Here is a 17133-nt window from a genome sequence, read left to right as displayed (position 1 = left end):
TGGCACTCAACATGAGGCATTGTATACAGTTGTTTGTATCCATGGTTTCATCCTCACAACAATTCTATAAAGAGGTTTTCCATCTTAGAAAAAAACCAGGGCTTAGAGTTTGCCTAATGTACCCAAAGTTCAGAGCTAGGGAGAAGGGAGGCTGTGGTGTGAATCCAGGTTCATCGTCTCCTCTTTCCAGCATAGTTCCAGCCTTCCTAGAATGAGCCTCCTCATTGTATATGTATGTCTTAATCTGAAAAGTAAAGAAGGATACACATGGCATGCACTTCCTCCCATTGATCGCTGGGCTCTTAAAGGAGTGTTCCTCCTCTGCCTGCAATTTCAGGACCAAACACTGAGCTAAGAAGATAATCTCTCCAGTTCTCTGACCCACCTCCTTCTCTGCAACGAGCTGTGAGCTGGGTCCCTGTGTGCGCACCAACCTGAATCATGGCACAGAGCCTGCCCTCAAATGGCTCATGGACTGGCAGAGTGAATCCGACACGTACAGAAGTCAGAAAGCTATAGAGGCCAAAAGGAAAGTAGGAGCAGGAAGGTGCTATAGAGCTTTGGGAGAAAAGTATACAAACACATATGCAAATATGCAGAAAAAAGACTGGAAACTTCTGGGAGGTGGGATATTGTATGTGTTCATATTAGGTGGTTTTTGCCCTCTTTACACTTGCTTCTTCTCATATTTAATGTACCTTCTTTTAGAATCAGAAAAAAATATATTTTTTAAAAGATTATTTTTTGATGTGGGCTATTTTAAAGTCTTTTTTTGAATTTGTTACAATATTGCTTCTGTTTCGGTTTTTTGGCTGCGAGGCACGTGAGATCTTAGCTTCCTGACCAAGGGTCAAAGGACCAAGGACCCCCTGCATTGGAAGGCAAAGTGTTAACCACTGGACCACCAGGTAAGTCCAAATGCATATTTTGCAAGTAGTTTGGAGGAGGAAGAAATCTGAGAAAGTGAGGAAGGGCTCATAGAAGTTACAGGTGAAGGGAACCTCAAAGAGAGAAGGATTGGGACTGGGAGTGGAAGAAGGGAATCCCAGGCTGGAGGAGGAGCTGGCATGAGTGCAGGCCGTGGGAGAAGTGGAAGGAACACGGGCTATAAAGTCTGTATCCGAGGGGCTTCTCTACCCACCGGTTGTGAAATCTTAGGCAAGTCCCTTTACTAAGGTAGCCTTGTTTCCTTATCTATAAAATTGAGGTCATGGTCGGAACCTCACTGTGACACCGGCAGAATGTATTAAGGACACAGCTCAGAGTTGGTTGGAGGGGAAGATGAGGATGGGGTCTGAGAATGAGGGATGGAGTAGGGGTGTGGGGAGACCATCCTTTCAGCTCAGTGCTTGGTTTCAAAGGTGCAGGCAGAGGTGGAATCCAAAGGCCCCAACACTCATTTAAGACCCCAACAATAAACAAAGAGGAAAACTGTGGGGACTGAGGTTGGAAGGGCAAGTAGGACTTACAGGTCTCCACGGTCCATACATCCTGCCTCAGAGAAACTTATTGCTGCTCTGAAATGTAACCTTTCACCCACAGTGCCCTTTCCAATTGAGGTCATTGGGTCCTAATGCCAAATCTCAGGGAGGAAAGGGTTTTTTGCTATTGTTCAGATGAGGAAACTAAGGCTCAGACCAGAGAAATAACCTGCTCAACGTCACACAGCTATCGAGTGGCAGAGGGAGAACCACAACCAGAGATCATCCCGTTCTCAAGGCAGGCTTGTCACGCTCACACAGCGCCCCTTCTGTCTGCCCACCATCTCTCCACAACTGCCTTCTCCAGGAAACTTGGGGTGTCCTTGAGCTCCTGACCCAACTCCCCAAAGTCTCCAGGGACTGTATGAACAGATGGATCACAAGGCTATGCTGAGAGGAGCCTTTTTTTTTTTTTTTTTTTTTGCACTTTGGCCATACCCTGCAGCATGTGGGATCTTAAGCTCCCTGACCAGGGATTGAACCCACACCCTCTGTACTGGAAGACAGAGTCTTAACCATTGGACCACCAGGGAAATCTAAGAGGAGTTGTTTTTCACCCCTGGGGAATCAGGCTTCTCAGGAAGCAGCCTTCACACCCAACCACAAGGCAGCAATGTTCTGAGAGTGTCTGAGAGCAAGCAGGGCCTGGGCCCACACCCTAGCGGGTGGCAGGAGCAGCGGGGAGTTCCAGTGAGGCCAGTTCCTGGTGGGGAGCTGGGATTTTTCTCCCACCCCTAAGTTTTTCTCGGATCCCTGCTTCCTGCTGGCTCCCAGGGGACATCTAAAATCAATCTACTGTGGACATTAATGGCCCTCTTCTGTATTTCCAAGGAAAGAACTTCACTAGACTCTATCTGCTAATTTCGACCGCTTATCAGAATGTTTTCCTCTTAAAAAAAAAAAAAAAAGAATGTTTTCCTCTTAATGATCAAGGAGAGAGTTTGCAAATTCCAGGTTAATGGTGCATCAGAGCACAGAGCTGGGCTGGGGCAGGTGAGTATCATCAGAGAGAATTTTGAAAGCTGCACAGTTTTCCCAGAGACCTGGAGCCCAACAGCTGATGTATGGGATCTGCTCAGGGTGGCCACAGTAATTCTTCAGCCTGGAATTCAGGGAGTTACCCCTGAACTCCTGACAGAAGCCCCACAGGCTTCTGTCCACCTAAGACTGGTGAGGCCCCTGAGGGTGGGGCCAGGTCTTCTCCTTTGTAGCTTACACAGAGTGGCTCACAAAATACACATCCCATGTGGGCACCGCATTGGGCTAACCCTCCAGCCCCACCTCCAAGGAGCTCAGTGTCCTGGAGGAGGCAGACACACAAGCATGCGATATGAGGCCACACAAAGAGGATTTGTACATTCTAAATGTTGGTGGAGAAGTTGGGTGGTAGAATTATGGGTGAGGGAAACAGCCTGGGCCAAGGTGTGTGGGAAGGAGAGAGACATAAAGACGTATTTAATGGCAGTCTCCTAAAGGTCATAAACTGTTCCCAGTTCATTCATTTAGCAAATGAATTCATTTAGCAAAGGCACTGTAAATACAGAGAGACAAATAAGATATGATCTTTGTCCCCAGGGAGCTCACTGCAGTCTCTCCTGGGAGACAGGCTGGGGTATAATTAAAGAGCAATAGGGGAATTTTTTTCCTGGCATAGAAGTACATTGTCAAAGAATAATATTTACACTAATATTTATAGGGCACTTGGTATGTGCCAGGTTAAGCCTCACATTAACTCCGTGGGTAATAAGGGGAAACTGGTGCAGAAAGGTCACAGAATTCCCCAGAGGATGGAGTCCAGATTTGAACTCGGGCAGCCTGCCTCCTGAACTTTTGATCCTATGCGCTCAGCCATGCTGCTCATCGTTTTCAAGGAAGGAATAAATGAATGGTGCACACACAAACCCTTCTCCCAGAGCATTCTCTGTTGTGTGCCTCCTACTCCCCCAAATCCCTGCCTTGGGCCTCCTGGGACTCTTTCTGGCTGCCTGGTTACCAGGTCTCAGCCCTGGTATGGATTAAAAAAAAATATGGGAGCAACCTGGCATTGCCCTCACCTCTGGCTGCAAACATGCAGGCCCTTGGGAGGGGCTGCTGGATCAAACACTATTTTGCTCAAGGTTCATTTTGCAAGTGTGTCATCTCCCTGCAGACCTAGGGCCCAAGGTCTGAGGCATGGAGCTCCTGCAAGTAATGGAGAAGGGCCCTCAGCATACAGCCCCTACACTTAACTCCCTGCCCAGGGTAGGTGGGCCAGGCAGAGCTGTGTACAAGCCAGGATTCTGAGAGCATATGAAGCCAATGAGCCATGTCTGGCCAGCCTACTCCTTCCAGTTATAATGAGCTTGGGGCTGGTCTCCCTTCCTGTGGCCTCTCTCTCTCCCATCCCTCATCCTGTATCATCAGTACCTTTCCTCTACAGCCTTCAGACTAAATCTTATTTCCTGGGCCTGGTACACAGGGTGTCTGACCTCAGCTCAGCCTACATTTTCAGCTCTGACCTTCACCAGCGCCCCCCACACCCACTGCTCTGGGCACCAGAACCACATCCTCTCACATCAGCATGCCTTTGCCCACCCCGATACCCCTGCCTGGAACACCTTCCCCTCCCACCCTGTCTCTTACATCTGATGAAGCCACAAGGGTCCCTCAAAACTCAGACACCATGTCCACATGAGTCTTTTCTCCTTGACCTCTTCCTCTGTGCTTGATGGTGGCACGAGGTGGCACCATGGCACTGGATATCTGTTCCCCTCCTTTGGAAGCAGGGCCACATCTTCACGATCCTTGCATTCCTATTGCTGTGCCTGGGGTCTGGCGTACAGCAGGCGCTCGATAAGTATGGGGCGAGTAAATAGACCAACGCAGAGAAACCAGAGCACAAGCTGAGTCATGAACGAATTCTCACAGCTTCTCAGGGTGGGCTGCAGGCTACCCTGACGTGCTCGCTGTGCTTGGGAGGGAAACCGAGCCATGGCAGAGGGCAAAGGAGCTTCTGGAGACACGAGATCCTCCCTGAGCCTCAAACAGAACCAGGAGGTGGGGCCCAAGCTGCCTGCTGGGGAGAGTGAGTGTCCATGCAGACAGAGCTGTGAGCAGAGATGTGGTGGTTCTGCGGGGGTTGGGGGGCAGGGCATCACAGCCCGAGCAGCCGCTGGCCTTGACCGTCAGGCTGGCTGCTTCTTCATGTTGCTCTCCAGCCCCTTCTCTCTCAGCACACAGTGGAAAGCCCATGCACTTGAGCACTGAAGTGTGCATTCCACTTCTGCCATTTAAGAGCTGGGTGGCCCAGGGCAACCTGCTTCTCCTCAGTGTTCTCATCTGTTAGATCGGGATATTGAGAATGCCTGCCTCATAGAGTTTGGTGAAGACTGACCAAGACAATGAAGGAAATAAAGTGCCTTACGCAGTAATCTTGCACAAAAGAGCTGCTCCAACTCCCTGGAGAGACCCCCTAGGGCTGGGGCAGAGGCTTCCAAAGAGAAAGGAGGAGCAGTCAGACCCTGAGAGCTTGGAGAGGAGGTGGGAGCTGAGGCTGAGGCCTCTGCAGAGGAGAGAGAGGTCTGATGCTCGTGTAAAAGGGCACGCGAGGGTGAGGTGGGTGGGGAGGAGATGAAGAAAGTGGGACAAAGGGGACAGGATCACAGAGGCTGAGCCGGATGCAGAAATGGGAATCCAGGAGTGACCCCAGTCTCTGAGCAGTGTAATCCCATCCAGGAAATCCCACCCTGCCCTGAGAGAGGGCCTAGATCCAGCTTGCCCTCTACATGGAAATTGGAGAATAATCTCTGGAGCTAAAACCCAAGGGACCCCAGCCCAAGGCAGCAGGCAGGCTTGAGGGAAAGAGTCCAGGCTTGGGACTCTGGTCCACACGCTGAGCATGTCACCCCACCTCGCTGTCCTCAGTTCTTACTTCTGTGAAATGGGGCAATAGCACCCAGCCGGAGGATCCAATGAGCTCGTGTGTGCAGTGCACCTAGAAAAGGGCCTCCGCATGGCGGGTGCGCAGTGACATCAGTAGTTTTGTTTGGCTCACAGTTCACTGGGGTTTCCTGTCTTCCTGTCACAGATATACACAGGCAGCCAATGGCAGGGCTCCTCCCTCCAAAGTCCTGAGAGGCAGTTGGCACCAGGGTCTGGCAATCCAATGCCTGGACCTTTCCAGTCAGGCTGTGTTGAGAAACACCTGAATAAGATGGGAAATGGAGGCAGAGACCCTGCGCCCCCAGACACACCACATTCCCAGTGGAATTAAGGTTCCTGAGACTGAAGTTATAGGAAACCCAAGGAGCTCATTGCCAGCCCATAGACCTGTTGAGGAAGGAAACTTGCCATTTGTTGGGTGCACTGTTCAGGGGCATTTTGGAAAAGCAGGAAATGGGGGTGCCTGTTCCAAGGCCTTTCTCTCTGCTCAGCCTGCTCTCAAGTTGGTGAAAAACCCTGACATCTTGAATGCTAATTTGCCCCTAGAAATGATTGCTAGGGAAAGTTTGTCCTCTGTTGAATTGGTCTCGACTTTTATTTCTGAAACCTTGATCAGATCCCTCTTTCTCTTGGATACTTAGGGGCAGGGAGATGTTGGGGGGCAGAGGGTGGTAGACTCCACCCCAGGTTACCTGTTGACTGCCGTAGCCATGTTCTGCCCAGGTTTCTGAACAGCTTTCCCACCCTCTTCATTTCTTGGCTCTTCTTTTCTTACTTTCAAAAAAGCTTTTATCATATATGTATCTTTAATCAACTAGTTTCAAGTGCTTTTGGGAAATAGATAGCCATAAATAATAGATTCACGATTGACTCAGGCTGGGGTTCAGCTCCTTAATTGAGATAGTAATCTTTGCCCAGAATCCCACATTTGCCTGATTTATCTCTGGTTCTTTGAAATACGCACTGACTGGTCTGTATCGGCTTTGCTGATGACCAAGCCAGAAACCAACGTTCGTGTTACGGATCCCCACGCTGGGAGGCAGTGCAGCTGAGTGAACATGGAGTTTGGAGTCAAACAGAACTGAGTTTGAATTCCAGCTTTGCCACTAATTGGGTAGGTGAATTAGGGCAAATAGTTTGGCCCTTCTGTCCAAAATGAGATCTGTTAACAGTACTCACCTTTGTGGTTTTTGTTAAGAATTAAATGAAATAAATAGTGTGTGCAGAGGACTTAGCAAAGTACCTGGCACATAGTGAAAGTGTTAATCACTCAGACCCCAGGGACTGTAGCCCGCCAAGCTCTTCTGTCCATGGTATTTCCCAGGCAAGAACACTGGAGTGGGTTGCCATTTCCTTCTCCAGGGGATCTTCCCGACCCAGGGATCGAACCCAGGTGCCTGCTTTGCAGGCAGATTCGTTGCCATCTGAGCCACCAGGGAAGTCCTTGGCACAATGTGAAGGCTAATGCTAATGATGGTAACAAGAGTAGAAAGTAACTGGTTTCACTGAGTGCTTGTGGAACCCACTCAACACAGGCATGACGCAGCCCGCACTGAGAACGGCTGCAAGGAGGGCTGCCCACCTGCCCGCTGTCTTTCCACGGCTGCCCACCTGCCCACTGTCTTTCCACGGTCTGAGCCCGGAAGGTGCACACAGTACCTGTTCCAGAAGACGGCCCCCGAGAGCTTCTGCATCTCCCCCAGGGTGGCGAGGAGGAGCGAGGACTTGCCGCAGCCCACCTGGCCCACGATCATGGTCAGCTGGCCTGCAGGGAGGGAGGGCAGCAGGGGGAGCAGAGGCCAGAGGGAGTCTGAACAACTACCACCCAGAAAGACAGACAGACACACCCAACTCCGGGGCCCCCACTTGCTCTTCTCCTACCTAGAATCGCCAGGGAGTCCTTTCCTCCTTTGAGCCTTTCCTTCTGGAAACCCACACCCTATCTCTGGCTCCCCACGTCCTCCTACTGCTAGTTCCCTGCCCTTTCCTGAGGGCCTATGTCTCTCTCCAGTGCTCTCCAATGTGAGCTCAGTGCCTCCTGGTCCCCACAGAGGCCACCCTATCCTTCCCCTTCCCATGCTTTGCTCAAGCTGCTGCTTCTGCCGGACTGTCCACCCTGCCCACAGCCTGAAGGACCCTGCTCATTCTTGGAGTCCCCAGCTCTTTCACAACGCCTTCCCTGGCTACGGGGGACCACCTTTCCTTTTGTGAAGCACCCACTCTGTCTGCAACAGATGGTTTGACCTCAAGGCCCCGCTGTCTTGCCCTGTCCTTGCTGCTCTCCCACCAAGCACCTGGACTCCCCGAAGAAGGAGCCCAGCTCCTCTCTAGCCTTCATACCCAGAGCACCCACCAAGAGTACACACACAGCAGCTGCTCAATTGGTCCTGATTTTTCTTTTTCTCTCCTTGTCATTCAGTGGAACATGGGGAGGGGGCACTTCAGACATGATTCCGAGGGGGACACGCCTAGATCATGATGGAAGGGTGAGCCGGGCCATACCTCGGGGGATGCGGATGGTGATGTTGGACAGTGTGGGGATTCCATCAGGGGTCCACGTGAAGAAGCCTCCAATGATCTTCATGAGGGGCACCCCACCAACCAGAAGAGAGCAGAAAGGCAGCTGAGTTTGGTGTGAATAGTCTTGCCTCCCCTCCCCCATGAAAGCAAAGATTAAGAAAACCACACTGATTCCAGTCCACCTCCAAGGCAGGGGAGTGGGGGCATGGCCTTCTCATGCAGACCTCTACCTGAGGCACCCTCCCCAGAGGATGGCCACAGGTCCCCCCAGCTGGTGGAGACTGAAGCACTGGCCCCGGTCTCAGGACTCCCATGGACACTACAGGCTTGCAGGGTGACCTCCATTCAGGGCAGAGGGCTCAGGACACTGGGGTCTGGTCCTTCAGATGTTGTGCTTCCTTGCGGAGATGGTGCTGGGTGGCTGGGCATGGAGGTGCAGGGTCTAGGACTCACCTGGACACAGCAGTTGTCAGCATCCCCATCTGTGCCAGGGGCCAGGCTCTGCAGTGGGTTCGTGAGGCCCCTACAATCCTCCCGGGCTGGACGCTTGCGGTTCACAACCTTGAGGGGCTGGAGTTGATTAGAGGAGGTGAGCGCCCAGGGGCTGGGAGCTGTGCAAGGAAGCTGAGGCAGGACAACAGTAGGGCTCGAGCTGCAAGCGTTGGAGAAATACACTGGGATGGGGGTGCAGGGCAGGGGGGCACTCACCACCGCCTGGTACTTGCTGACCTGGCCCTGGGGCGCAGGTTCTCGCGGAGCACACTGCTCCTCACGGATCTCTGCACTGGACAGGAACTCGCTCAGCTTTTGCACGCTGCAGAGGAAGCGCAGACACCCCTCACCCTGCCCGAGGGGGCAGAGGGGAGGGGAGAGGGAGGAGGGCGAGGCCTGAGAGGGCAGTTCTGAGAAGACTTCAGGTTTCAGCTGTGGCCCCACAAAGCCCACACGGGAGGGGACAGACCAGGGCCATTCCGTGGGGGCAATAGGAGTTACTAGGGTTATTAGTGTTGACTAGTCAGCTGGAGTAGGTTAGGGCGTGGATTAGGAGGGACTGACTAGTTTTACGGAGAAGGCAATGGCACCCCACTCCAGCACTCTTGCCTGGAAAATCCCATGGATGGAGGAGCCTGGTGGGCCGCAGTCCATGGGGTCGCTAAGAATCGGACATGACTGAGCAACTTCACTTTCACTTTTCACTTTCATGCATTGGAGAGGGAAATGGCAACCCACTCCAGTGTTCTTGCCTGGAGAATCCCAGGGACAGGGGAGCCTCATGGACTGCCGTCTATGGGGTCGCACAGAGTCGGACACGACTGAAGCGACTTAGCAGCAGCAGCAGACTAGTTTTAGGGTTAGTTTAACATTAGTTGGTTAGTCTGGTTATTAGACTGAAGGATAGTTGGTGTTGGGCTTTATTGATTACTATTAGAGTTCTGACAGGTTAGTTAGGATTAGGATTGGCTATTAACCATTGAGTTGGGGCTTCCCTGGTGGCTCAGACAGTAGAGAACCTGCTTGCAATGCAAGAGACCCATGTTCAATCCTGGGATCAGGAAGATCCACTGGAGAAGGGAATGGCTAACCACTCCAGTACGCTTTCCTGGAGAATTCCATGGACAGAGGAGCCTGGCAGGCTACACAGCGGACACTGTTAAATGCTTTATAAGCACATAATTGAATCCCCATTAAATAATTTGATCTTGCTGGGGGAGGTGTAGAAGAGGTATTATTCCCAACTCAAGGAAGAAAATGTTATTCTCCACTCCAAGGATTTCCTTATGAACTCAGAGGAGGTTCCAGAAGCTTCACTTGATTCATTCTCTCTTATCCCTAGGGATGGGCAAGGTGTCTGGGGAATCTTGAGAACTGTTCAAACAATCCCAACTTTTGCTTAAATTTGCTATAGCCTGGGGCCACCCCACCCCTATTTCTGTTCTGAGCATGCACTCCCTCCCCATACAAGGAGCAGAATGCCAGCCTCTGCCTGCTTCTCCTTCTGTCCCCATTCCAACACAGCTTGGTGGGGTGGTGCGGGGGCAAGGAGTGGGAGATGGAGCTGACTTAGGGTAAAGCTTCAGGCTGTGTCATGTTCCCACTTTCAGCCCAGAGTCTGGTCTCCTTCTTTAAAAAGGTTGTAGCTATCCTAAGGTGAGATGAGGAGTATTTATATAGAAATGCTTCTGGGTCAGGCAAGAGATTCCCCATAGCTATAACACCTTTGAATATATGGGTTCTACACAGAATCATTGGCTGGGGTAAGGGTGGGGGAGGAGGGTTGACCGTTAGTAGTTTCACAACGTCACTAAAAGTGAGTCAACACAGTTGACCCTGGAAATGGGAGCTAATCCCTTTCCAGCCAGCTACTCCCTAGTGAGATTCTCCTATGACCACAGCTCTGCTGTCTTATGCCCCTCCATCCTCAACCCTCTTTCCATCAGCTACTTCATTCCAACAGCCACCCCTCCTGCCAGCTGCCTCGGACCTGCCATGAGAGGGATGTCACTTCCCTCAAGGCTGGAGGGGTTTGAGTACAGAGGACGTTTGTTCCTGTCTGGTCCCACTGGTGATAAGGAAGGACATAGCCAGCTCCCCCCAGAGGCACGCCTGGCCCTTGCTTTTACAAAGCTAGTTCAGAGGCCTCGGGAGATCTTCATACTCCAGCTGTGGCATTCCCCAGCCAGAGCCTCAGCCTTCTACCTCCAGGCTTTCACTTCCAAGAAGGTGATGCCTCTGGGAGAGTGGTAGAGTCACCACTGGGCTCTTGAGCCTGAAGTGGGGCCTCCCAGCGTGCAGGCCAGTTGGAGACAGGGGGTGCAGGTGCTTGGGGAAAGCCTCTTCACTGACTGGGACTGTGAAGGTGCTGAGTCCCATGGAGAGACCTCAGGTGTTCAGCTTGGGGAAGACAAAGATTTCAGGGATGCCTTCTAACTTCTGCGGGGCTGTCATCACGTGGGAGAGGGATGACGTTCATTCTGAGTGGCTCTGGAAGGCAGAACTTGGAGCAATGCTTAGGATTTATGAGGATATACCAAGTTCAGCTCAATGTCGATTTTTCTTTATGGAGTTGTCTTGAAGGTGACCTTGAGTTCCCTCTCCTTGGAGGACATAAGAAATTTGGCTAGTCCTCCTTGGGGATGGTGTAGAGGGGAGCTACACATGGACAATGTCCCCCTGAGCAACCACAACCAGCTTCAGCGAAGCCCACAGCAATGGGCAGGTGTGTCCCGGGACCAAACAGCTGTGGTTGCCGTGGTCGCCAGAGCGAGCCTGGGCCCGACACGTGAGCAGCCTGTCGCCCTGGCCGGGCCCCTCCTCTCACCTGACCAGAGCCTTGACTGTGGACCGGACCACGCTGGACAGCAGGAACAGCGGCGTGACCAGGATGTGGAAGAGCGAGAGGGAGGCGAAGGCCACCGACGGGGAGAAGTCGGCCTCTCTGAAGAAGCTGACGTGGCCCACGAAGGTCTGTGGACAGAGGCACAAATGAGACGGAGCAGAGTGGGGTTCAGGGCACGGGCCCCTCCCACACTGGCGGCCCTCAGTCCCCAGGGAAGGAAACCAGAAGCGGGGAGCAAGGGATCCAGAGGAACTTCTGGCTGGAGATGCTGTCATCCTCAGAGTCATCTCATGGAACCGTCCCTCCTGGCCCTGCCTCCTTCATTCCAGGAACACCAGGAGCCCTCAGGTTAGGTCAGCTCTGCCCACTCTCAGACAACAGTCCTCAGCCGGAAAATGTAAACATGCTGATTACAAAACCACCTCCTCAGCTGTGCCCCCCAGTCTCTGGCTACCTGGCTTGGCTCAGCAGCCTCTGTTACCCAGAGTTCCTCAAGAGCCAGGCTGGGAACCAGCCCAATAAATCATGTTGAAAGTGAATTCCCAAGCGTGACTGACAGGCTGTGAACTTGACATAGTTCAGGGACTCCGGCCCCGGGGGAAAGAAATGCATCTTTTTAAAGAACTGCAGCGGTCACAGAAGCCAAGGATGGGAGTCCTGAGAGAAGGTGCTGTGGGCGTGTGGCCTTTTTGGAGGGGCGTGCTGCTGGCCCCCACTACTCAGCTCCCACACAGCTTTGGCCAAAATTGCTTTAGAAAACCACCACTGTGATATTTAATGACATGGAGAATTGTTCGTAGGCTTAAATTTTAAAAAGGCTGCAAAACTGCATGTGAAGCACAATCCTATTTTTGTAAAAATGCTGTATTCAGTGACTCAAGAAAAGACTGGAAAGAAACACATTGAAGTTGTTGCCAGTGGGATTATGGGTGATTTAAGTTCTCTTTGCCTTTTCCCTTTTGAGTTCCCCAACATTTCTACAAAAACGTGTCTCACTTTTATAATGAAGAAGTTTGGTGGCAATTTTTTAAAGAAAGTTTAATTGCTCTCGAGACTAAGCATCAGGTCTTCCAGGCTGGGAGGCAGAGGTCTTGTCTGCCTAGATGGGGTGTGGAGAAGGGACCAGCTCCATATACAGACAGACTTGCCATCCATGACCCTATTCTCAGTGCCCCTGCTGAACCTAGCTTCTGAAGCCCCTGTGCAGAAAGGCAAAACCCTGGGAATCTCTCACTCCAGAAATCTCCACTGCCCTCCCCTCAACAATGGGAGATGGAGAAAGGATCCACTTACGATGAGGACAGCTGCAATGGGGATGGCCGTGTTCATGAAAACTGCGAAAGAAGCACAGAAGGAGTTTAGCAGGATGAAGAAGGCAGCTGGAGGTGAAGCTGCCCAGGTTGGACCGGAGGTCCTTACCCAGTCAGTAGGATGGAGCTGGGGCATGGGAAGGGCAGAAATCTTAGCCCTGTGGCACCTCTAGCTCCTTACCATGTGCCCTCAAGATGCTTATCCCCTGTCCTTGAGTCATATAAGCCTCTAAAGAAAGCATGAAATGCTCTTACTTTGCTCCATGTGGACAGTGTAAAGAAAGCCTTACGAGAAAATGGCAGGGGAAGGATTGGAGAGTTGGCGGCCTGTGGTCAAACGTGAGGTCAGCAGCATGCATTTCTGGGGGCACCGAGTTGCTTCTCCTTCCTCTGTCTCTGGTCCCTGAACCTCCTTGGACTGAGGCTTAGAGGATTCCCAGTTTCCCACGGCTCTTAGAACTTCCCTGGTGGCTCAGATGGTAAGGAATCTGCCTGCAATGTGAGAGACCTGGGTACAATCGCAGGGTCAGGAAGATCCCCCGGAGGAGGAAATGGCAACCCATGCCAATATTCTTGCTTGGAGAATCCTCATGGACAGAGGAACCTGATGGGCTACCGTCCATGGGGTCGCAAAGTGTCGGACACGACTGAGCAACTAACACTTTCACTCTCGCATAGCTCTTAGGAAGGATTTCAAACTCGTTCACACTGAGGTATTAGTGACTGAGGACAGCTCAAAGCTTCCCTGGAGGCTCAGATGGTAAAGCGTATGCCTGCAATGCAGGAGACCCGGGTTCGATTCCTGGGTCGGGAAGATCCCCTGGAGAAGGAAATGGCACTCCACTCCAGCACTCTTGCCTGGAAAATCCCATGGACGGAGGAGCCTGATAGGCTACAGTCCATGGGGTCGCAAAGAGTCGGACACGACTGAGTGACTTCACTTTCACTTTGACTTTTCCCAGCTCGAAGCAGGGACTGCCTTAGCTCTAAGGCTGAGAGTCCATGCCTAGGTGGGGCAGTAGGTTTCCTGCAACGGAGGCCCCTTTGTTGTTCTGTTTATAGAGCAGTCCTCAGACTCTTCACAGGGACCCCAAAGAGCAAAGAGGTCTGGACTTAAAGTCAGAGAAGGGTGGAGTCCTCATTTTCTTCTAATCTGTGTAATCCTGGGCTGATCGTTTACCTCCCTGGACCTCAGTTTCTTTCCCCTGAGTTTGTTAACTTGTACCGACTTGTTCCCACACTCAGGCATTCTCCAAGGTGATAGCATGTAATGTAGGGAATAGGCTTCATGAAGCCTTAGTGCTACCTAAGTACTGCACCCCCCAGGCGGCTAGCTTAGCCCTGCTCCTCTGGCCCAATCTGTGAGATGCCCAAGGCATCCCTGACCCCTGGCCCAAACTTCCGGAGAGAGCACCCCTCTTGGAGTAAGAGATGCCCATTCTACCTGCCATCTTCCCACCTCCTCCCCCTTCCTTCCTGGAGCCTCTTCCAGACCAGCCAAGAGTCTGGTGCTGCAATTAGCCAGATGAAAGCAGAAGGGGCCAGGAGCCAGAGGCCAAGGGCTAAGCCTATGCACATGGCCCCTGTTCAATGAATGGCAACGCGTCTGACACTCTGAAGAATTCCAGATGTTCAACACCATTCCAAGCTGACTGTCTACTTACTCCAAGAGTCCAGCACCAGCGAGAACATCCTCTGTGTGTGTTGGAGATGTGGCACCCCAAGGGAGAGGCAGAATGTGGCCCCTGCCGTCACGGGGCTCCCGGTCTGAGGAAGGAGGTAAGGAACTATGCTCCCAGGAGGCACCTTATACGGTGGGAGACAGGGAACATGCCCCTGTGGGGCTCTCAAGCAAATAGGAAAGACACTGTTCCCATCTTTGGGGAATTCCTGACCTATGGGCCCATTGGAGGGCTCCCTGTCTCATGGAGAAGATAAGACTGGAGCCCTTGGTGCACTGCCCATCTCTTTGACCACAGGGCTTTGTATCAACACTAATATCATACATAACGGTGCTTTGACTGCTTTTCCCGGATGAAGGCTCCTGGTGCCCACCACAATGCCACAGCCCTCCCCCATGGCCCTCTTACACTGCAGGGGGCAGGATATAAGCAGTGTTGGTTTCCCCACAGCACAGGGAACCCAGATCTGGCACTCAGGACACAGCACGGTCATCACTGGCTGGGGAGAGGGAGGGAGAGGACGATGCCCATCGGGCCTGGGCCCTGGACCATCACCATACAGCTCGAAAGACAGGTAGCCTTGCCCTCGGAGCTCCCTCAGGGCAGATGGCACCTTCTGTTCCTCTCCTGCCCATCCTGTCAACAGGAACTTGTGCACCCCACCCTGTCCCAGGCCAAGACCCCGCCCACACATGCGGGGGCCCAACTCCCAGCTGAAGAACAGGCCAGGAAGTTAGATTATAAACCGGTATGGCTCGCTCAGAAAGCATTCTGGTGCTTCGTAGCTAGAGCTGCACAGAAGTTCAGACCTTCTGATCCTGTAATTTCTCTCCTGGGAATTTATCCCGAATAATCACTCAAGAGAAGCACAAAGCTCTCAGTAAGACGGTGTTAGCCGCAGCACTATCTGTCACAGCAAAATGAAAACCGCAACCACAGCAAAGAACCCTGAAACGAAGTAAACTGGAAACATCTAACAGGAGCGGCTGTTTTAGTAAACAAGGGACAGCAACTCCAGGCAGACTTTACAGTCAGGAAATGTGTGATGATTGACATTTTGTTCTACTCCGTGTTTTCCTTGGTCGTGATTTTTTAATTTATATATATATATTTCTACTTTATTGTCCTCATTCTTGTAGCTGCCTGAACTCCTTTCGGGAATGAGATCAGCTATACATAAATCTGAAAAGCAGCATTCCAAAGCTGATGCAGCAACACAGAGAACACAAGTGATATATAATTAGCTTCTGTCCCGTTCTGGCTATTGTATAGAGACGCTAAGAATGAAAATGTCATTTCCCATTGTCCTCACTCTCTTTTGGAAGGATGGTCTTCTTACAGGGAGCTCTGGGTCACTCTCAGGGGTGGGGGTTGGGTGAATAGACTCACCAGCTGCAAGATCAGCCCATTAGGACCTGGGGTGAACACAGCTGGAACCGGGGGTGTCGGTGCTAGAGACTGGGAGGTGTTAGCTGCAGGCATGCTACAAGGTCTGGCATCTCTCTGCACTCAGCAGAGCCCCTGGGCCTGGGATGAAGGTATGATGGGGTGGGGCGGGAAGGGAGCTGGGCATCCCTTCAAGCTGTCATGGCTAGAAGACCTGAGGCCTTGCCTCCATTTCCCTGAACCACATAAGGGCCTATAGGAGGAGTGGGAAATAAGACCAACAATAGATTTCTCTCTGACTTTGGCATGGGGTGGGCTGACTCACTTTGATGTGATCTAGGAAAAAATTTAAAGAAGAAAAACATGACAGTGCTCAAACCTTGAATGTTGGGGAGTAGGAAATACTGTTAAATAACACGAAGTGAAAGCAGAAGATTACGAAACGAGGTGTGAGTGTGATGCTGTTATGGAAAAGTTTAGTTGAGTGTAGGCAGGCCTGAAAGGCCACCTTCAAAAGGGAAAGCCTTTCTGTAACAGCACAGAGTTAAGGACAGATATTGTTTTAATAACCCCCTCCTCCTTTAAGAAATATTCATTCAGAAATTGAGGGTCTCCTCTGTTCCAGGCATTGTGTTCCAGGCAACCAACACAACCCCTCACTACTGAGGGGCACAGTAGTGAACAACGGTGTCGACCCTCAAACAAAACAAAATAACACATCCGCTGAACACAAAGCAGGGCTCGGACAGCCCGCTCCCCGCTGGCTTTGGCCAAGGAATGCTGCCCGGCCCGCGGGTGCCAGCCCCCACAATGTAACAACAGGAGCTTTTCATCTCCAAAGCACTGATAAATATTTCAGAAGCCACGCGTCGGGGAGTCACAGTGAGCCATTTGTGCCTCTGGTTAAGTTCACCCCCTCCCCCTCCCCAGGGCCAGGGGAGAAGCTGCCGGCTCACAGTGAAGCAGGCTGCACCTGGAAGAGCGCTATTCAGTCTGATAGCCAGTCTGAAGTCAAGAGAGGGAAGGAAAGCAGGTTCACGGTGTGTCCGGCGCTGGAGGTGGTGGAAGGGAGGCGGGAGGCTCACAGCCAGCTGAGTCCTGCCTCCAGCTCCCCGGACACCGCTCTCCCCGCCGGCCACCCAGCACCCCCCTCCCCAGGCAGGCCAGGATATGCATCAGCAGCCCACTGGGGCTGCACCAGCTGGCGGAGGAAAAGCAGATGCTGAAGAAGTCCTGAGAAGCTGGGGAAGTCTGGAGGTCACCTTGTCTCCAGACACGGGCTGTCTGGGGCCTCCACCCAGGGGGAAAGAGGGAGCTTACGGCTTGCCAAGAATAGCCAGGCCCTGGGTTTCCAGGAGGGGCAGGTGCTGGGTGCTCCGTGAATGGCAGAGCTGGGTTTGGCGGGGGCGGTTGTTTTTTGTTTTTCAGCACACAGTATGAGGCCAGTCACATTTATCCAACGTGAACCACCTGAGTGTGGGAAGAGGGAAGGCCCC

General features: G+C 52.2%; 1 protein-coding gene across 4 annotated transcripts in view; it reads right to left on the bottom strand.

Moving 5' to 3' along the window:
- The window catches only part of ABCC8 (ATP binding cassette subfamily C member 8), an 81162-nt gene that overhangs the window by 26029 nt on the left and 38000 nt on the right, over positions 1-17133 (bottom strand). For 3 of the 4 annotated variants that reach the window (XR_006056342.2, XM_015100983.4, XM_042233013.2), the window contains exons 11-16: positions 12553-12593; positions 11242-11387; positions 8631-8736; positions 8376-8492; positions 7905-7980; positions 7062-7167 (exon numbers count right to left, since the gene is read on the bottom strand). Coding sequence is in view for 3 of the 4 variants with exons in the window: in XM_015100983.4 (XP_014956469.2) it covers positions 7062-7167; positions 7905-7980; positions 8376-8492; positions 8631-8736; positions 11242-11387; positions 12553-12593 (592 nt within the window). In the remaining variant the exon portion in view is untranslated. The remainder of the gene's footprint in view (positions 1-7061; positions 7168-7904; positions 7981-8375; positions 8493-8630; positions 8737-11241; positions 11388-12552; positions 12594-17133) is intronic. The other variant, XM_042233014.2, reaches the window with a different exon arrangement.

Source organism: Ovis aries, chromosome 15 (genome assembly GCF_016772045.2).
Source record: "Ovis aries strain OAR_USU_Benz2616 breed Rambouillet chromosome 15, ARS-UI_Ramb_v3.0, whole genome shotgun sequence".
Lineage (NCBI taxonomy): Eukaryota > Metazoa > Chordata > Mammalia > Artiodactyla > Bovidae > Ovis > Ovis aries.
The sequence above is the reverse complement of the archived record's forward strand: the minus strand, read 5'-3'. Positions and strand labels throughout refer to the sequence as shown.